This window comes from Carassius carassius, chromosome 18 (assembly GCF_963082965.1).
Source record: "Carassius carassius chromosome 18, fCarCar2.1, whole genome shotgun sequence".
In the NCBI taxonomy this organism is placed as follows: domain Eukaryota; kingdom Metazoa; phylum Chordata; class Actinopteri; order Cypriniformes; family Cyprinidae; genus Carassius; species Carassius carassius.
Genome location: NC_081772.1, coordinates 10,539,416 through 10,562,258, shown reverse-complemented (window position 1 = coordinate 10,562,258; position 22,843 = coordinate 10,539,416). Strand labels below are relative to the sequence as shown.

The following is a 22,843-nucleotide window of genomic DNA, read 5'->3' as shown; positions in this document are numbered from 1 at the left end:
ACGATGTGAACAGCACAGAAAAATAATATACCCATTCACCTTGACTTCCAAACGAGCTAGGCCTTGATTTCACTATTTTAAAGAGATCATCTTTAATCCAGAAAGACGAACGTGTGTGACAGCAGACAGAGAGGCACGCACTCCAGTGTCAATCACGGTCGGCCACGCGCATGGTCATGTGACACACGGAGGGTTTTGTTGTTTGACCTATTTGATAAAGAAAACATACTAATTTTTATTTAGTCTGAAAGTAAATGGAGCATTCTTTTATATTACTCCCCAAAACTTTTTGCATTTGCATGGTGTTCAGTGAAATAAATCCTAAAATTCAAAGCCCACAGAGACGCCTGAGGCGAAACGTAATCACGCACAGATGACAGGTGAGCTGATACTTACCCACCCAGAAAAATAAAACTTTAAAGCTACAGATTTGTGGCGTTCTTCAAATAAGAACAGCATGTTAACTCAAATTTCGTGAGGTAGGTAACTTTAATAGAGGACACATTTTGCAAATGTCAGATAAAAAGTGATTGTCACTCTTCTGTAACTGACACCTATATTTTGTCTCTTTTAATTTCCCCAAAAAGCTTGTGTTCTCATTTAAATCTGTCCACGATGTTTTACTGTACAGTCGTTGGCTAAATTAATTTATTAGTGACGTGAAAGATCTTAACTGAGTTAATAGTATTGCCAATAATAGTTGCCAATAATATTATTTTAATGAAAAGCAGTCAAAAATACTTCACAAGTAAGACTGATATGAGTTGTCCAGCACTATATGTAGTATGTACTAATTTAAATCTACTGTTTCTCTGTTCCTCATAAAGTATAATGCATATATGAGCAATCATTTGGCTCAGGGGTTATATTGAAATAGCTCTACAAGCTTCATTCTCATGGATACAAGGAGTCTCATTGGTGTAGTATGATTTGACGAGCTAGCCAATAAGGAGTTAGTACGAGAGTGCTCATTGGCCAATAGCTGCATGGATGTGGTTGCCCTCTTTCATTGTCACTAGGGGAGTGTGGTACCAAAGATGGCAATCTTAATAACAATATGTCATGCATTCTGCATTTCTCAGCTTGTCAGATTTTAGATAATGTTTGTATGAGATGCACAAATCTGTATTTAGAGGGCTGCATGAACGGTGTAAATGTAATTATCTTGTGAACCTTGACACATACGCACATTCTACATCACTGACGGTGGTTGCTCTTCTTTTACGTCACTGAGGTAAATTGGTTTGCTTTGCAAGGACAATCATTTTCTGGCTGCTGTCTCCTTGACAACTACTTCTTTATGGGCAGTCTTTGGACACACATTCGCTCCCTCACCTGGTGATAAGGAAAAGGCAGTGTATGACAAGGACATTAAGCAGTGCGACTTAACCCAAAGTAAGATTAACAGAAAATGGGCTATGTTTAATTGAGGTTAAAGTGACCATGAAATCAAAAAATATTATTATTTATTATTAAATATTTTATTTTAATATTTATGATTTTTTAAAAATATTTGTTTTGATTTATTGTTGTGTGAGCACATCATTACATTTGTAAAATGAATGTTTTTAAAACATATCTTCACCCCAAGACAATCACCATAATGCCGACTTTAATTTGGTTATTGTGGTCCTCCACTTTTAATCCTGTCTGGCTGTTGTAGTTCACATGCCTCTTTGCATATTTATCTGTGGTTGATTCATAAAAGCAGGACAGAGGAAAAAACATGGCTGGAAATGTCACTGATCAAGCTGGGGATTGTTCAGATTGCCTCAGTGGGGAAAGTAACCTAATCCCAGAAAACACTGCTGTCATTGTCTCTTCCCAGCACCTACTCAATCACTTGTTCTACCTTGTTTGAATTCAGCTACTATTGTGCAGGATACAATGCAAAGCATTGGTGAGGCTACATAAGCACAAGGGTGGAACTGGTCCACTCAGATTGATGCCTGGTCCACCCAATGTTTTTATGTAAAGAATAAGTAACACGTTTCTGGTGGATAAACGCTGAGTATCCATTTGTGGGCTTCTATTTATGGCAAATGGTAAATGCAATGGCTGTCAAGCTGAGCATTCCATCCAATCCGAGCATGCTCTGGATTTTCTGGCTATTTTAAATTAGGCATATATTTTTTGCTTATATTTTGTCCTTTTCTATTTCATCCAAAAACTGATAATGCAGTTTTTAGCTGTCGAAATTAGCTTCCCTATTTTTATCTCACATATTTTAAAATGAGGAAGGCCTACTTGAGAGTAGGCTCTGAGGTCCACCCTATTTCACCAAGGTCCGCTTAACGTAAGGTAGGTGATGGATTATGGGATAGAATTTGAGATAGAAAGTAGTGAGGATAGCAGTGGCATGAATGCATTTACAGTGTGATTACAACTGCATAAATAATACAATGAGATTTGTTTAAATATAAAGTGATGATACATTTATGTATAAAATTAAAACCGCCAGGAGGTGGCAGCAAGTCACTGTATTTATGAGTGAGTCATTCATTCTACCAGTTCATTAAAAAATGGCTGATTCATTCAGGAATGAAGCAAGTGTCTGCCTTGAATGGGTTATTGAACTGGTTAAAAAATGCAGATTCATTTAGTAACAAAACACCAGTGTGTCTGTGTCAGTCAAGTCATGCAGTTGCATCATTGTTTGGAATATCTTGTTGGTGAAACCTTTTAGCAGATGCTTTTATCCATTCAGGCTATGCTCCCCCCCAGTATGTGTGTTCCCTGGGAATCAAACCCACAACCTTTTGCGCTGCTAACACAATGCTCTACCATTGAGCCACAGGAACACTATCCAACAGATATACTCATAGTATGGTAAAGGACTTTTCTTTCATTCTTATTTTTCTTTAGAAATGATTCTATGAGCATGGGGTTTATGTGAGTAATTCTTTGGGTGTGAAAACAATGGGACTCTTTGTTTTTGTTTCTTGTGTTTGTGGGGTGCTACACTACTGTTTGCCTTCCCCCTCTCCCCTGTCCCAAGATTTATGTAGGTACAGCCCTATTTCTCCCTTCACTGCTGATTAGAAGGTTCCCTAAGGACTGTCATAAATGTACTCTATCTATTTCTCTCACCCCACCCCCTTCTACAGTACATTACTCTATTTTATTCCCAAGCTCATGTCTGTGGGTCTGTATGCCCTATAATGAATAGAATCTACAGCTCTCATCTGGCCTGGGAAACAAAGAGATGAGTGTGTGGTTGGATGGTTGGTGTGTGTGTGTGTCTGTGTGAGAAGTCAGGGTGAATATGTCTATGTTATGTGAGAGATGCACATAATGGTGCTAATAAATCGTGACTATTGTCCATTTTTCATTTGTAATCATGTCAGAAATCACTTAGGGCATGGAATGTGCGCAGTAGATTTTCACTCTATTGTCTAACAAAGCATAGGGACTCATATATTCTGTCTCAGTGACATAGAGAGATTGTTATAAAATAAAAGGGATGGTTCATAAGAGAGAGAATGGTCACTGAGATGAAAGGAATAGGAGAAAAGGATCTCAAAACTTTATTGGACATTAGAACAGTATCAAGTGCTATGTTTCCCTCACTGTCCCTGATATACATACACAGGTGTGCATTTGTGTGTTTGAGAGAGATGTGTGTATATATATATACACCTTGATGATCTTGAATTAAATGCTTGTAACTTGGATGGTAAATAATTAGGAACGGCAAGACGAAATGTAAGAATGATAATCTGACTCTCACTGATGCAAGTGACTTGCATAATTTGAATCAAAATCCAAGACACACAAAACATTAGTCAAAAGTTTATCTAGGTTGTTTCCACAGTACTCTGTGTTCTCGTCTGAGTCATGTGTGACCTATTGTGAATTTTTGACTGTTCACAGTCCCGTTTCCTGCTCTTCTATCCAATCCAATCCTATCCAACAATTGTGATAAATGCTTAAAGCTGTGAAAAACAATTAAAACCCTTTAAGTCACCTAAACAAAAATGTTACAAATAAAATAACGTGACAGGTGCAGATTCTCAGATAACTATTCTTAAATGCAAGGAAGAAACACCTAAATAATTACTTGGTGGCTCTGTTTTGGACCCATATACTGTAATTAGTGTGGCGGGAGGAGCACAAGACAGACACAGTGGGCGTGGCGTCAGGCCTCGGAGAGGCTTTTATTAACAGAAATCAAATAAAACAGGGGATAAAAGTGGCCAAAGGGGAAGAGAGTCCAAAATAAACAGGGAATCTGGTGTCCTCGTCGTGCTGCGGGGTTCGTGTGGGTCGGGCAGTGTTCATGGAGGAAGGGTCCAGGTAAGGGGCGGAGTCCGGCGGCCGCACGCGCTCCTCTCTTCGGTCCGGGGCGCGAGGGGCGGTGGCTTCCTCTAGCGGCCGCATCACTCTCGTTGGCCGCGGCGCTGGCAGGGGATGGACGGCCCGGCATCCTGGCCCGACGGCCGTGTAAACGGATGCGGTTCCCATCCGGATCGCGGGTCCGGCAGCTCACGTCTCTGGTGGCGCGGGAGGGGAACATACTAAACAGGGTTCAAGTGTACTAGATACAGTTGCTAAATGAGGCTACCAGTGTCTGAAGATAGAATTACCAAAGATTCACAGGATCTTATGCTGTGCAATTAGATCAGGCCTCTGTTGGTTGAAAAGAGTGAGGTAATTGGCAGCTGATTGAGTAGATTCATGTGTCCTTCACTTAAGGATTTCTTTGTCTGCATTGATTTCAGATTCTCACTGATCACAGCACTGCACATTTCCCTGTCCATTCATCTGCTGCCTAATGGCTGTCTCTCCATCTCCCCCAACTTATCTTCTTGCTTTATCTCACTCATACAGACCCCGAGTTGTCTGTTTTTCTTTTTATATAATCTACGCAAACTGGTATTTAAACTCAGATTTTTTTTATACTGTGAAAACTGTTATCCTTCTGATATTTTACATTTCCAGCAAATGTTGGAGGAATCTATATGGGTCTGTGTGCATGCAAAGCATCTCATACAGATTTTATTGTATCTTCATCTGGAGTGCAGAGCACACTACAAAACTGAACTCTGTTGATACCTCTAAATTAAGGATTATAGGGAAAATTATAGAGAAAAAGAAGGAAATTTATTATTATTCATTGAATTATTCATCTTTTTTATCAACATTATTATTTAATGACATATGTGAACCTGGAACACAAAACCAGTCTTAAGTCGCTGGGCTATATTTGTAGCAATAGCCACAAACAAAATTCCAAAATTATTGATTTTCCCAAGTTTCAAAATAAGATTCTACACTCTTAATACTTTACTATGTAGAGAAAGAGGGGATCAGAAGGAAAACAGAAAGCTAAAATGCAACGTTTATCCCTATAAAGTATATTTAATCAATATGAGTTTTTATTGATTTTTTCTTTAAATTAAATTAGAAAACAAAATATTGATTTTAAAGAAATTATATTAGATTAAAAAAGAATAGTTAGCTTTTCAAACTAGGGGTCTCAATGGAGAGCTGTAAAATTACACTTATCACCAATCAGAGGTGTTCCTTATATATTGTATGGATTTGGAGTGCAGCCCCTTAATAGGGTAACTGTTATTCAGTGAATAAAAGCTAAATAACTATACCCTTTATTTCACAACACTATCATAATTCTCAAACAAATAATGAATATTAATAGAAAAAATGGGAAAATTGTACAGCATTCATTTGAAGCCTGACACTAATTAGCGGCAGTGCTTTAAATTGGGTTAATGCACAGATGTAATCTTTATCTTCTGCAATTTTGCATTGTACAAACCTCTTTCCACCTTGTAGTAGTTTGCTCAGCACTTTTCTTCCAAATGGAAGAAACTGTTAGTCAGCACAGACCTGTGTTTAATGCTTTGAGACACATACCCCAGGTTTCACAGACAAGGCATGAATAAATGGATGTCTGGGCTGTTTTGACTTGCACTGATTGATCTTAAAATATGTCAGTGCCCTTGTTTTGTCTTGAGATGCACACAAGTAATGTTATTTTCTAAGGCACGTTTATAAATGATACTTAATTGTCCTAATTGAACTATGACCTAATCCTGGCTTAACCTAAACCCTGTCTGTGAAACCAGGCCAAGCTAAAATAAGCTCTAAAGAAGAAAAGCAAGTCATCTTTACTAATCACCAATTGACTCATTAGTTGTTAGATGATTGGCTGAATATCCTGTCCCATCCCTACTCTAAATCCTGAGTGTATACAGGTCTATGTTCTGCTGGTGTACTGTACTGTAAAGTGCATGTAGTGTGTGACAAGCCCTAATGATGTTTTTAGTTACAAATCCCAGAATGCTGTACAGCACACTTCATTGAGGCAGATTGTATTCTACTGCCTAATGGATAGTGAACCTGAGATCCCTCACACACAGGCTCTCTCTCTGTTTCTCTGTCTCTCATTTACCATGTCACACGATCCCTTCAGCAATGACATCACCACACCAGACCACAGCCCCGTTTTCCGATCCCCATGTCATCAATCTCTCCTCACGCAGCTTTTGACCGACCAGACCACAGCAATGACAGGTTCAGGCTCACCTGAGGAGTCAGAGGTGAAGGCATTCATCTTACGCCCATGATACACAATATAATCATCCATTAGCTTATTTATAGCGCATTATTTGTTGTTTACACACAAATGCTCCATTATAAAATACCTCATGCTATACACACCTAAATGCTCCATTATAAAATACCTCATGCTATACACACCTAAATACTGTTACTTATCTGTCATCATAGATCTATTGATTAAATTCACACGTGAGTGGGACAGAAATATCATAAAGCATGATGCTTTATTAATCATTAGATGGTGTGGCCTAAGAATGATGTGGACTCCATGGCATACATTGTTATTTGGTCTTACTGGTGTTATTTTTGTACTATTTATAGTACTTTTGTGTGTGTGTGTGTGTGTGTGTGTGTGTGTGTGTGTGTGTGTGTGTGTGTGTGTGTGTGTGTCTGTGTGTGTTTCCAAGGCAGCATTTCCTAATAAATAGGGCTGGGAAATTGATTCCAAAAAGAATCGATTCCGAGGCGTTGGGAATGGAGAGTCGATTCCAAAGGTTGGAATCGATTCCATCAAGGGGAATCGACTCCTCATTCAGAGTATTTTTCAGTTCAACAAAGCTTATCTATGGGAGTCTCTCTAACGGAAGGCTACATCCGACAAAGGCTGCACACATTTAAATTCACGAAAATAAACAGAAAGAAAACGAGCCGGCACAGATCATTTGAATTTTAGGATGTAGCCTTTCGTTTCATAACCACAATTCACCTAAGCCATAATTACAACAGTTGTGAGATAAAAGATTATTTTCAATTTTATATATATATATATATATATATATATATATATATATATATATAAACGATTCAGAGGTTATTTTACGGTGGAACTGGCTTGTCCACAATTTTGAGCGCTGCATAGATCGTGCATAGAACGAATAGATCATGACGTCACTTGATCTTATTACCATCTAAAATATATATATATATATATTTTAAACATTTCTATCAGCCAATGATAATTATAAATAATACGTCACGAGCATAGATCAGTGGACGAGAGCGCATCTGATTGACAGAGCTCTATCAGTCATTAATGTTCTGGTTATTATTTTTCAGTGTACGGTTTGTTAATATTATGCAAAGTAGCCTATACAAAGTAAACTTCATCATTCAGCTGAACTGTGCACATTTATTTTAGACACTTCATGTCTTATTTCATTTTTAACGCATGTCCTTGCTGGGCTATGATTAATTTCACGGGCAAAGCTGAAAAAACTAAAATTTTCGTATCGTCAATTTATTTATTTTTTTCAGCTTCATATTATAGGAAGGATACATTATACAACCTATCCTGCATTCATCATGGTGAGATTAGGTTCCTTTTAATCTAAAAAAAAAAAAAAGGACCAGGAATTGGAATCGGAATCGATTCCAAAAAATGTGGAATCTTACAGCCCTACTAATAAATAAATAAATACAAAATTCTAATATTTCTATTTTAAGTTTTATTTTAATTCCCGCAAATATTTGTAGTAGTTTTATTATTATTTTTTAGCTAACAATACCAAGACATTGAGTGTGAGTGCATCTGTGTTTCAATAGGACAGGTGGGGGATTCTAGACATTTCTTAGGGCTCTGTCAGGGAGAGACTGTCAACACTATGTATTGCCTGTTGAGCGTTTTATGTCATTGTATATATTACCTGTTTGTGAACTCTTATATTAGTATGTAGAGAAGAGATTAGACATTTTTATTGGCATTAAACATTGTACCTGACACTTTGGGAATACATTAAGGTGTACCAAAGTCCAATAAATCAGGTTTAAATGACTCAGCTTTAAATATTGTCAGTGCACCATATCAAAAGGGAATGTGCCAAGGTTCAATGTAATATTTGACAAATCGTCACCTCAGAATAATAAGGTTCTATCTGCATTCTGACAGATTTTGAGATATCATTCCACATACTTTATACTTTTTGTTTTCTAAATAAAGTTTGAAAAAATGTACACAACTTTAAAAAAAAATCACATGATGTAAATAAATCACAGAATAAGAATTCAGACAAAAATGTCAGATAGAACCTTATAATTCAAAAGGGACGAAATGTGTTCATTTTCAAAGATTATAATCTTTCGCCAAACTGACAGCTGTTTTAAGAGGTCACTGAAAATAAGCAAAAGGGAAATTAATTTTAAATGAAAGCCACAAAATAGTTGATGGAAAGCCATCCTGTTGAGACTTGCTTGAGAAGAGTTTAAATGGATTGAATTTGAAATGAACTCAAAACAACAGAAGACACATATAGCTCAAACAAGCTTTATTTACATGTGCACCATTTTTTATAGAAACTAGATTACAATTCAAAATGGAGTACACAGGAAAAATACTCACAAACATCTAGTAGAGAAGCCATATGACTATAAGATAAAAGGTAATAGAGCAAAAGTAATAAGCAGAAGGAGTTGAGGGAGTACGGCTACTAACAATGTGGTAAAATGTTGAAATAGTGGTATTTGCTGATTATCATGACGGGTGTAGGAAATAAAACCTGTATTGTTTGAGGATGCTCAACTGGTTGTAAATGGGAAAACAGGTGTCAGTCATCTGGAAAAACAAGAATTTTAAGGTGTTTATTTCTTTTTCTAATGAAAGAGGTGTAAGAATACATGCACGTTTTTGAGACAGTAAAAATAGTGTCCCAGAATTTCTTTTATTTAATTTTTTTTTTTTTTACAAGGATTAGATGTCTTGTATGGGCAATTTACCAATTCATTGCATCCTGGATATCATTAGTTAAAACTGAGTTTAAGTTTGTCAAAAGCTTTAGGGTGTGCGATCTTGGAGTGTAGCAGGTGTATCAAACATATGGCTAAAATTATGCTAAAACTGTGCATTTCATTTATTATATCAGTATTTTGTACTAGATTTTACTTTTTAGCTGCAGTAGGATAGATAAACACTTTCAATTACGGTGTTGAATGTTCTTGCATCTAAACTTGTCTTGTCAATGATGTTTGATGAATATTCCCGAATTACCAAATCTGCAAGCATACAATCAATAGATATGTCAAATAGATCATTTAATCTGCTCTGCTTTTGTTTGAACACATTGTTGGTTATTAGAGCAGCTTTATTCATTCGTGAAATGCATGTACTGCACATGAACTCTGGAACAGTTAAATGCATACAGTAACGTTTTGTTTGACACCTCTGCTGTAAGCCATGTCTGTCCCAACTCCCCAATTAACAGTTGCACTATTTTACCCACTACATTTCATAAGTATAGCAGGATGTATACATATATATGCATTGCACATGATGTATATGTACATATGCACTGAAGGGTAACCCTCTCCAAGGGACAGAAACACAGAACATTAGGATTTGTACATGATTTGTGATAATAGTTAATCATTAAATTGAGCACAAACAAACAACAAAGAATCATAAAGTGACAAACCCCCCATAAAGACATCAAGAAACTGACAATAACACAGGATGGACTCCTGTTGCTTCATCTTCTTACTTTAGAAGACTGTTGTTTATGTTCAGATGTCCCTAACACATTTATGAAACTGTGTACAGCCAGGTTGCAATTAATTCAAGCTGAGGCCCTGATGTTGTAATGGAGACCCCACTCTCCCCTGAGCAACAGTGATGCATTTTGCATACAGGGACAGAAAGTCCCCAAATTTCACTGTGTGTGTTTTGTGATTTTGGCTGCCAGCATCTCCTACATTTTCAAGTAATTTGGCAAATGTATAAAAGATAGCTTATTGTTTTTGCTCAGTAAAGAAGACTTCCAGAGGAAAGGCCCATCCATCATTAAATGCTGCCATGATGCTAATTGCTAATGCTAATCAATTATACTATGTCCTCATGGCCAGGGAAACACAGACGGCCTTAATAATAGGACAGGGCTCAACACTGATCATTTAGCACCTGGTATGGCATGGAAATGTCCACGATGCAAGTTAATATTTACTTAATCATTACATTTGGCTACATTTATATGCAAGACGTCCAAACATAACTTTGCTGGCTAAATAAGACGCTTCCACCTGCGAAATGGACTTCATTTTTTGGTTTGTTTTGTACAGTTACAGACAGTACACACAAATGAATTACTCCTTATATGGTTACATTCAATCACAAAAATGTATTACTTCAGTATTATTATGAGGCAACTATATATCAGATTGGGAACTAACTACTGTATGGTAACAGTGAATTAAAATGAAAGCAATTGTTGAAGTGCACCGTGTCAAGCTACATTGCTCCACCTGAGCTCTGTTATTTTCCAGGTTAACTCTCCACCTCTATATAAATCAATGACTACACAGTTAGTGCTTAGAAGATGACAGAAATAGCCAATCATTTAGCAAAAATGTTAGGGAAAACAGATAGAGAGACCCCCACAGAGGAAACTATGTTTCAACAGGCAAAGGGATAATTTTGAACATTTTATAATGTTGCATAATGATCTGTGAGTTTGCTGTTTGTTTGTTTGTTTCTCCAATGGGCAGTCTTTTGTTATAGTCTCGGCCTGCTGAACTGAAGGTAAACATCATCAGCATGTTGTAGTCAGATGGACCTGTAAACAGGCATATCATCCAGTGCTTGCCGCAGACAGCAAACTTGGCAAAGGATACTTCAAGTCTGTTGGATGTTTTTTGTGCGGGATATTTGTTTGTAGTTGTTATTCTCTGCAGTTCTGAGCCTAGATAGAAATAAAGAAAAGCAATACTCTGTAATAAGAAATGTAATAAGAAAAACAAAACACATCCTGTACAGTATAAGGGGCCATTCAAACAAAAAGTGATTTTGCATTCCATTGCACTGCTTTTCCATTGGTTTATGTAAACATGTGGTACACAGACAGCTTTGACTGATGTGTTTGTGTCTTGGGTCTTTGCAGCAACTCACGCATTACACAGCGTTCCATAAAACGCAGTGCTCAAGTTGAAAGAAGTTTAAAAAACAGTGTCTCTAGACCTTTTTTCCATTCCACAGTGCTGCATCCTGCCTTTTTAAACACAAAAACTTTGTCCTGTTTGAATGGCCCCTATAAAAATTGTTCTTTCCTAATCAAACTGAAATTTGTTTGTCAAATTGACATTTTGTTTCTCCATGACAAGGACAGCTACTGTATGACTGTATATTTTGGCCTACCTAAGTGACTGCCATCAGCCAGGCACCCAACTTTGATTGGATTGCTTCGTCCCGGTGAAGTTTCCCACAGGATTCAAACTAACAGCGTTTTGCACCAATGCATCAAAATTAAAATCCAGTCCATCAGAGTCCATTAGTTCTGAGCGAATTATGGAATCCACATCGCAATCCAGACTGCCGTTAAACATGTCCAGGTCCAAGTCTGATGGAAAACGATCTGTTCCTGAGGGTTGACAGATCCCCACCCCGTTACTTCCATTCAGCCCAGAGTAAATTGAAGTCTCTGTCATCAACATGGAGGGCTGTGGCTGGAGGTGCTGTTTTGCAGAGACTAAATTATTAGCATTGTTAGCTAGACTTTGCGCCCTGTTGTTGGAGAGGGAACGCAAAGAACCCTGAACATTGGAACCCTGTTGCTTGTTCTGCAGGTGACTGCTTCGCCCATTGAGCACAGAACTGAAGGATGACATCATGGGATCATTACGCAGCATGAGACCATTGCGAAGACGGGAGTTTTGTGAGGTGACAGCAGCGCTGGCCTGTGATATGAGTGGGTCTGACTGTGTCATCATGACGTCACTATGACTGTGCATAACCAGAGAATCAGAATTCAGCAGCTCCTGAAGTGAGTTCCCGAAACAAGAAACACTAGAGAATGATGTTTGCTTGTTTTCCTGGATGGTCTGCATGGGTGTCTGACGTAGGACTACTGCTGAAGGCCCAAAAATGGTGTTACTGAATCCTCCAGTGTTGTTGCTCACAGTTTGGGATGAAGAGGAGCTTGGGGGTGATGTGGTGCTCTTGGAGCCAAAACTGAATGCAGAAGACCCTTGAACTGCCTGCACATGTGTGGCAATGTTGTCCAACAGATCGACCATTAGGTTGTCAGCCTCATTGAGATTCATTGTGCCAGTCAAGTCAGCTAGCCCTGGAAGTTCAGCCGGGCATGTTTTGGAGTTTGATGAGGACACTGAGGGAGGTGAAAGTCTGCTGGGGCTGGAGTACAGCATTGGAGACAGGGGTGGGCCATCTGGAACCTCATCAAGCTCTGGATTGGCCAAGATAGGTGACAGGCGTCCACTCAGGGTGCTAGCGTTGGAGTTAGTTCGTGATCGGAAGTCAGTCCAACAGGATTCCAATTCATCGCTGCTCCGTGAAGTGGGACTTCCTGGCCACTTGGACAGACCACTAGTAGACACGTTCTCCAGCGAACCCTCTTGGGCAGCCTGCAGTGCTGCCTTTTTCTTGGCTGCACGCCCACGTGCAGTCTTGGTATATTTGTTACCATTGTCCATGGAGACTGCACGTCGCCTTGGCGCTTTACCTCCCCGCCCCCCTTCAGGATTGATCATCCACCATGAGCTCTTTCCAGTCCCCTCATTCTGTACACGGATAAAACGGCTATGCAAGGACAGGTTATGACGGATGGAGTTCTAAAAAGAAAGCAGACAGAGAGCAGAGAAAATGTGGTTATTATTCATACCATCACATGATTCAGGAAATAATAAATTTGGTCAATTGTTGTAAATGTTGTAATGATTCATTTTCAGGAGTTTTAGAACATAACATGTATCTTAGATAGATTGATCTAGATGTCCTGTGACTGACTGACTGACTGACTATCTATCTATCTATCTATCTATATATCTATCTATCTATCTATCTATCTATCTATCTATCTATCTATCTATCTATCTATCTATCTATCTATCTATCTATCTATCTATTTGCCATTTATGTAACATACAAGACACCAACGTGATGCTCCAACCTAATTTATGATATCTGAAGAACAGCTACTTTTCAGAACTAATGAATAGGAAACAAGTGGAAAATAGATGCCACTGTGTATTACACATACAATGTGACCTCCAGAGGCTGAGAAAGCACAATGTGCTGTGTAACTATAGAAACTTGGCAGAGGAAACATATTACAGCTGGTTACTTTGGCAGAACAGACAGGTTTCATTTCTAAAATATTCTCTTTTTTCCTTCAATAATGCAGAAGGATGCACTGTTATAACTATCAGACATAAAGAGCTGAGTTCACATTGATGAGCACATTTCTCAACTGAACTATCCCGTCCTGTGATTCACAAGATGTGTGTTGAGCTATGAGCAGTGATACCATGGATACCGGTGTTTACAGTGCCAAGTTTCTCTAGAGATTAATGACATAATGTTTGTGCGTGTGAGGGAAAAGAGGCAGAAGGGTATGACTAAAACCACAATGGAGCAGCGTGTTGTGAATGAAGTCATTAAAACAAATTCATTTTCTTCCTCCGCTCGCTTGGCAGCTCTAAACAAACTTGTGGCACTGACACCAATAACAAACTCACAGTACATTTTCTCCTTTCTTTCCATGCACATCTCTTATTTTAACTGCTTCTTTAAACTTTTCCTTACTGCGTAATCCTGTTCTCAGGAGAGGACCTTAATAAGTGTTTATAGAGTGTTTGTGTGTGTGTTTTGATTGTCAGAGTATCAGTGTCTTTGTGGTTAACACTTATCAGAGATATTTGTGCAGGAAGCCCCCAGTTCAAACGTACAAACTTTAAGAAACACAAGTGCAGTGCACACAACCTGTAAACCCTATAATTATCCTCTCAGTCAGAAAACACATACACACACTTTCCTTAATCTGTAAAGCTCATCCTTACAGCCTGAAACTAATGGGACAATATCAGTTTTCACCTGTTGTGTTTAAATTTAAGCCATTTTGTGTAAATGTCTAGTCAGTACGATGTGTATGATCTCTCTGCACACGTGTGTGTTGGGGAGGCTGTTAACTGAGCACCCAGCTGCATTCAGAACCTCTCTGGAACACAGAGACCTTTTTGTCCATCAGCAACATGTGGTTACAATCCATCAATGTCAGCAAACACGCAATGCACACACACGCAACCACGGCTTCGCTCACATTCTTCTTCTGAGAGATGTGTTTTAGTTATCTTGTGCTCTCTGTGAATGTTATTACGCTCTGACTGGTAATTTTTGTGATGTCAGGAAGCCAGTGACTATACAAACCTGTAACCAGCAGGCACTTGCACTCAAATCAACCAGACCAAAGCCATAGGGATATAAACCTGCCAGCCCTTACGAAAAAGTTAGACTGGAGAAAATTATATTGATTCAGAGGACATTTTAAATATTGAGATAATCTAACTGTACGTTTGTCACTATTTTAATATTGAGACCAAGGCTGGGCATAAAATAAATATAAATAAATAAATATAAAATAAATAAATATTGTATACAATAAATGTTATAAAAATATAATGTTATAAGGTAATAAAAAGGATATATTTTTTTTACCCTCTGACAATATTCATCATATATTTTAACATTATGTACTCAATTTTATACATAAAAATACCACATTAGACTTCTTTGAAATGTTTTTTTCATTGTGATTTATTAAATCAGAGTTTTGAATCTATATGATTCACATAAATGAATCAAAATGACTTTAACATGATTTTTGCTAATTAAGTTTAAAGGGATACTCCACCCCAAAATGAACATTTTGTCATTAATCACTTACCCCCATGTCATTCCAAACCTGTAAAAGCTCTGTTCATCTTCAGAACACAATTTAAGATATTTTAGATGAAATGGAGGCTTGAGACTTTTTTTGTAAGCAAAGAAAACAAAAATAATGACTTTATTAAATAATTCCTTTGTCAACGGTCTCCTCTGTGTCACTCCATATACCGTGCTGTAGGGCTGTGCGATATGGGGAAAATATCTAATTGCGATTTTTTTTGACAGATATTGCGATTGCGATTTGATTTTAAATTTGCAAAGTCAAGCTACAGCTCAGTACTGTCAATAATGTGCAGCACAGTATGAGTATTATTACACTGCTGAAAAAAAACAAAACAACAACAACAAAAAATTCTTTCAGTTTCCATGAAACCTTTTTGTTTTTGGCATTATTCCAATAGGAATTACTGTAGTTCTATCCAATACAATTCCCATTATAACCCTGAAATCTTTCAATTTTCAATTGTGTTTTGGGAGGGGTTCTATATATATATATATATATATATATATATATATGAAATATTATATATAGGCTTTATATATATATATATATATATATATATATATATATATATATATATATAGCCTATATATATATATATATATATAGCCTATATATATATATATATATATATATATATATATATATATATATATACATATATATAATTTATTTATTTTTTTCAGCAGACAAGATTATAATGGTATAACTAATTTTATAGAATTAACTTAGTTACTCAATTTCACTGAAAATATTCATTTTTTTATATAAATGGAGATTTGCAGTGCAGGGCCTCATGAGAATATAACCGAGCATTACGAAACAGGCTGTGTGAGTGCGGCAAGTGTGAACGGCTCGTCCGTGATGTTGGATTTGCGCCACGTGGGGAAGAGAGGGGCGAGTATGAGAGACATTCAGAGACACAGGCTGAATTGGGAATAGCGAACATGCAATAAGAGATGCTCTTGATATGCATTGTGACGCAGCTCTTGTAAATTATCTTTTTTGTTCGTTGTCTGTCTTTTCAAAGCTTAAGTTACATAATGCTTTTCTTTAGTTTTAATTTGCCTAACTATTGACCTGACCATGTAGACGCCATAATACCACTCTGTCTCCCTCCTGCTTTCCTTTTTTTTTTTTTTTTTTTTTAAATGGTGGGCATTTACACAGTTGGCTAGAGCAGTGCTGATTGGGGAGAACGAAGGGGCGCTCGCTCTATTGGTTAGTAAGTCTGTCACTAAAGGCTGAAGTCATGCATATGCTCTGGAACAGACTAACATCGAGTCCACATCGCAGGCTTTTGTGATTAGCAAATCACAATGTCTCAAATCGCAATTTCGATTCGATTAATCGCACAGCCCTACCGTGCTGCATATGCTCTTTAGTTTCCTCCGCGCCACAAGGATACGCTGTATTATTTCAAATCAAAGCTAAATACACGTAGAAACAGCGCATCCCAGCACAGTGATATGGAGTGACACAGAGGAGACCGTTGACAAAGGAATTATTGAATACATTTGTTATTTTTGTTTCCTTTGCTTACAAAAAGTGTTCCCGTCGCTTCATATAACCCAGATTGCAGGTCTCATGGAGCAGATGAAGTATTATGACGACAACTTTTCATACCTTTTATGGACCTTGACACTGTTATTTACTTGGCAGTCAGTGGGACAGTCTCAAGCCTCCAGGTTTTCATCCAAAATATCTTAAATTGTCTTAAATTGTCTTAAAATATCTTAAATTGAGCTTTTACGGGTTTGGAACGATGGCTAATGGGGGTTAGTGATTAATGACAACATTTTCATTTTGGGGTGGAGTAACCCTTTAAATCAAGATGATAGTAAAACATTTGCCTTAACTCTCACCAGATGTTCACAATGTTACACAACATAATATATTGAAATTATTCTGAACATATACTATTCTATATACTATATAACTCAATGGAATATATAAATTTTTTACATGTGAATGCAGTTCCTTAAAAAGCTTGAAAGCCAGTGAAGAGCAATTCATCTCTTTCTCTTATTGGAGTTCATACACCATGCCACATAACAAAACACAATTCACATCTTCATGAGGACCCATAAAGTCCTTCCATAAATTCCACCCTCTTCCCCCCTCATCACACACATACCCAGCATTATTTCAGCAGCAGAAGCACACACTTACTGCAGTAACTCAAATCAGGGCCAATGTATGAATACGGGTTTGGCAGCCGAACATTTCACTGTGGTTGCCTTTCAATGACATACAGTGTGGAGGGCAGTGTGTATGCAAGTGTGTACACAGAAGTTACATTTCCAGAAATCCGCAGAAATAGATCTTATTTCTTAGTAAACCTTAGAACTGGCTTTCTTAGTATTTGGTCCATGTGTGCTTTTATGTTTGTGACCAAAAGGAAAATAAAACATTCAGAGTCCAGTGTTTATGGTTTTAGCATGGGTCAGAGCAGAGGACAGTTAGAAAAAGACAAAACAATTTTAAAAGAGTTTGTAAGGGAAGGTGTACAGGGCACTTGAGCAATTTTGAAATAAATTTAAGCCAGTGTTAATTTCACACCATTTAGTTTTAGTCATAGTTTCTGTCTTTTCAGAAAATAAACCATATTTATGATTGATTCTTTGATGAATTGTAAACAACATTTATTTGAAAAATCTCTTGTAACATTATAAAGGTTTTCTTCTGTCACTTTTGATCAATTTAATGCATCCTTTGAATGTTAATGTATATTATATACTATGCATATTATATACACACACACAAATAGGGTCCAAGCACACTGACCCGCACCCTCCCACTCTCGCCTCATCCCATTCCCAGCTGCCTTGACTGCTGGAGAGAAGAAGAGAACATTCCATTCCATCCAACCAAAATGTGCGTTTTCCGGCCAGCACAGGACATCTCTCCTTTTGTGTGTGTACATCGTATTCCAAAGTGTGAGTGTGAGAGAGACTTTGTATATGAATTGACTGAAAACTGTAGTGGACTGCATGTGGAGTGGGGCTAGTTCTCTTGAAAGTACATTCTGTGTTTTCTTTTGTCATTCTTCTGTTATTCTTCTGTTCTTTCAGAGGTTCATACGTCCCATGCAACAATATAACAGTTTTTCTAGCTAAGTGCAAAACACACAAATTAAAGTGATTGTGCAGGTCATGCATGACTAACCAGCTACAAACCATTACATAACTGCATGCAAATCTAAGGGAACATTTATTCCTTTCCCTCCAGAATTTTACACAGAACTAATAATTGGAGCAAATGTTTCCAAAACATGACCAGTACAAAGCATTTTAAGCATGTTTGACTACCCAAGTATGTGTGTGTTGTGTGCACATTGCATAATGTGCCATGTTCAAAGACCTCCTTGTTTATTCTAGGACTTTAGATCCAGAGGGTGGTGGCCTTCCCAGCCCACTCTGTTTAGCCAATCACATCATTCATATACAGGCACGCACAAACACACACCAGCTGTACAGCTGACTTCACTGTAGCACTGTCATCTGTGCTGTCCAGCAAATGTACACAATCACTCCTAATTTCGATTTCCGCACATTTCGACTTAGTATTTATAGCTTGCAAACATATAAATATTCATAAAAAGACATGCTCACTCTGATTCAAGAACTTGACAACCACTTTCATTAGCACGTCACAGCTATTAACATATTGAGACGTCAAAGTATATACAAAGCCCTTCCTGTCAGGTGGTTATGAATGACTGATAGAATTGTCTGGACCACATCTTAAGCTCAGCTGTTTCGGGTGATAGACTACACAGGCCACACAAAGTCTAGAAATCTAAAAGAGGGAGAAAAAAATTTGAAAAAAAAGTTGACTATGAAATCCATTAGAAATATGTACCTGGCCTTGGATTTGAAGTTCATCATCATAATAAACTCCTCATACATGCATAAAATACACACATGCATGTGTGACGGTCCTTTCAATGCATGTCTATTGTGGACTTCGCTCTGCTGTTCACCTCACTTCTCCAAACTCTTGCTCCACACCCTCTTTGGCATCTCTCTTGGAATATGAAAGACCCACGACCGACTCAACAGATAAACAACACTGAACAGATATCAGCCACACATGATATTTTTAGCTCCAATTTGGAACACTATGTCCCTTGATGTCCTAGGTTAACCTGGCCAAATTGATAGAGCAGGGACTTATTTATTCATAAGTCTTCAGCAGACAGGTCTGCTAGTATAAGCTAGATTTATTTTTCCAAATGTTATAACAGAGGGTGTTTTTTTTTTCTCTCAGTAAAGCAATAAAACTAGCTCTTATGGCTCCAACAAATCTGTTCTTAATCATTGCTGTATTTGGTTCTGACTTTATCGTGCCAGGGACCTGTTTGTCCAGCAAAATGCAAGCAGCATGTATTGAACAAGCAACATGTTTTTTGGAAGACTACAGCTGCGATATTTACCCCATTATAATGGCAGACAGAGCTTGTGAGATTTCGGCGAATAATTGGTTTCAAAGGTTTGCCTCTGTAAAGTTGTCACATGCACAGTATTGCGTGACACTGTTGGGATGATTCACTGATGAATACGGGAAATGTAGAGTAATTTAACAAAGACTCATAATAGAACAGGTGTTCTTTTTATTCTAATAATATACTCTTAATGAATTTGTTCATAGTGGTTGTTGTCGTCACATTGCTGTGGCTCTCGGGAGTTACTGAAAACGTCTTTATCAGTGTTTGGCTCCATCTCTATGCGAATGTTTGTCGCTCTTATGCACATCTGGGCTGGATTTAAAAAAGACCCTATTCTGTTTTATTTTTGTGGGTGTTTGTGTGTTTGGGAATGTGTATACACTGTGGCTTTTCTAGCTATGATCACAAAGATGCAGCTTGCTTAAGGGCAAGCCTGTGTTCCATTTGGGTTTACAGTTTCATTGTATGACTAAATGAATTTCATGATTTGGTGTTGAAGTGGATTGTTGTTTAAGACCGGGTAATTAGCAATCAAAGCTTACTAATGCCATGTCCAAAATCGCTCACTAATTCACTAATCATTGGGGAGGCCTGTTTTACATTATTTAAACATGAGTGAGACTTAAAAAACATGGGGCAATGCAAAAACAGAGCATGATGAGTCCTAAACAAGTCAAGATGACAAAGCCCTTATTAAAGGGGTGTTGATACGCAGCATCGCAACCTGCACATAATTATAGAATTCTGTGCAGTCATTATATGATTATTGGCCGTTTAAATGAAATGTGACACATCCAATCAAATTTGATCTTTTGTTTTTATTTCATTATTTTATTTGTCATATTTTATTTATTCTTGATTTAATCTTGAGTAAAAAATAATGTTTACTTTAGCAATTTAATAAATTGAAAATTAAATTAAATGACTAAAATAATTATAATTCTATATTTATAAAAAATAAATGACCAAATCTTAGTACATTATTTATATAAAATATGTATATAACTTTTAAAACTTTTTACTTCAGGATTGCTTTTACTTGATAGATTTTGTTGAATTATTAAGTGTTATTCCAGTTTGTTTCTCTGTATTTTGTGTTTTCATTTTCAGTGTTGTGCTTGCTTGTGTTGTAAAGTGCTTTGAGAAAGTAATTTTTAAGCACTATACAAAATACATTTATTATTATTATTATTATATTTACAACTGTTTAGAAAATGAAATTGTTCACTCAGAATTCACTACAGAGTTGCCGGAATTTCAGCGATTTCAGATGCAGTTTTGGTGCTTTTTGAGGAAACATGGCTGCCCTGAGCTCAACTTTTAACCCAAAAAAGCATCATCAGAGGTACTACTAAAATTGACCCCCAGCCTTTATATACTAACCAGTAGCTAAACTACTGCGTGTGCATCTGTGCCTGTGTGGAAATATTTGTGTAAAAACTTGCATTTTACTTTGCTGAGCTCGGTAGAGTATGGAAAGCCAGCACCCCACACACATGTCCCTGCAAACACTAGATAACAACAAAGCAGCGTGTCTTTATCACACCTCTACATGCAACACTAGTGAATATCACTGTATGACGATCATTTACAGTAATGCCTGCACCACATGGACGTCTAATTCACAAGGGTCTCAACGGACCTAAAAAAAGAGACAAAGAAAGAGGCATTACAGCAGAGAGTGTGTCACAGGGTTTTCTGCTGTACCAGCAATTCTCACCCCCTCCCCTAGTTCCTGCTGCCTTGACTTTTGGGCAGCATGATTTCCTGTTTCTGCTGATATGTAACACACAAACAGAAATACACTTGCTGTTGCACATGCATGAACGTGCACATTGTATCACGCACAAATCTGGATACTAATGCTCGGACTTAAAAAAAAAAAAAACACTTATTCTGTGATCAGGTGACCTACTTCTAAGTTATATCACACATGCACACAGCAGCTGATAATCTCATGGGAGGTTTACTAAATATCTAAATAATGTAGGAATCCACTCCTCTGGCTCTTATACCAGTTCGGTATTTTGCTGTGCTTGCACTTTTACAGCACACTGTTCTGGTTATGCATGCATTTGTTTGATGGAGATACAGTAGAGGGAAATGGAGAAGGACGTTATCATTAGTTGATGTGGCTTCGGATAAGGTGACAAGTTCATGTTCTCTGTGTACACTCTGTAGCCTGAAAAGTTCATCTTGATTGGTATAGTAAGTCGTTTTTCATCATTAAAGTGAAAGTGCACCTAAAAATTAATTTAAAAGTTTTTTTCTATAGAGTACAATGAAAGGTATTGGTTATTGAAAAATCTATGGACCAAAATCAAATTAAATAATAATAAAATGAAACGCTTATATATATATATATATATATATATATATATATATATATATATATATATATATATATATATATATCACATGACCGGCTTTTTATCTCAGTAACCCTATTTTTTGGGGCACTTTTGCTTTCAGGATAAATTTATCATTGCTTACTGTAAATAAATCATTTTTACAATGCATCAGTAACTAAAACATTTATGTCTGCATGATGATGAATCCACACCACTATATTGGTGACTGCTATCTAGACCACCTTGACATAAACCAAAAATTGCTGATTATACTTTTAACCTCCATAATATTAAAAAGAGCCAAGAGTGGTGCCTGCTAATGTCTTCCTTCAAAATAAACCAGACTGATTAGATGATTAAGGATGGGGTCACTTTGGCTGCGTACGTGTGTTTGGATAAATAGGAGATTACAGCTCTAAACATAGAAATATCGAGACGTGCAAGAATACGCATAACATCCACCTCTCCGCCTCTGTTTTTTTTCCTCTACTCATTTGCTTTCTCATCTAGTATACGCTGTAACCAGAAAAGGCTAAAAGAAAAGCTTTTTTTTCCTCAAGCCAATCACACACTAGTTGAGTTTGAACAAAACCCCCGACAACAACTCGATAAACAAAAACAAACAAACAAGCGCATGTTTTCTTGTGCTCGGTCGGTGGCTGTGTGTCTGTGACACGGCTGGTTTAATTAAACAGCACAGTCCCTTCTCTGTGTATCTGGCTTAGGAGGCTTCGTTCTGTCACTTATTCGCCCACCTCCCTTTCTTTTCTCATGTCTCTTTGTTCTGGTTCTCT

General features: G+C 37.4%; 1 protein-coding gene across 2 annotated transcripts in view; it reads right to left on the bottom strand.

Moving 5' to 3' along the window:
* Positions 1-8,829: 8,829 nt before the first annotated feature.
* The window catches only part of LOC132092347 (forkhead box protein O3-like), a 28,964-nt gene continuing 14,950 nt past the window's right edge, over positions 8,830-22,843 (bottom strand). For both annotated transcript variants that reach the window (XM_059498531.1, XM_059498532.1), the window contains 2 exons: positions 11,702-13,134; positions 8,830-11,249 (listed from right to left, as the gene is read on the bottom strand). In XM_059498531.1, coding sequence (XP_059354514.1) covers positions 11,716-13,134 — 1,419 coding nt within the window. In that variant the 3' untranslated portion in view covers positions 8,830-11,249; positions 11,702-11,715. The remainder of the gene's footprint in view (positions 11,250-11,701; positions 13,135-22,843) is intronic.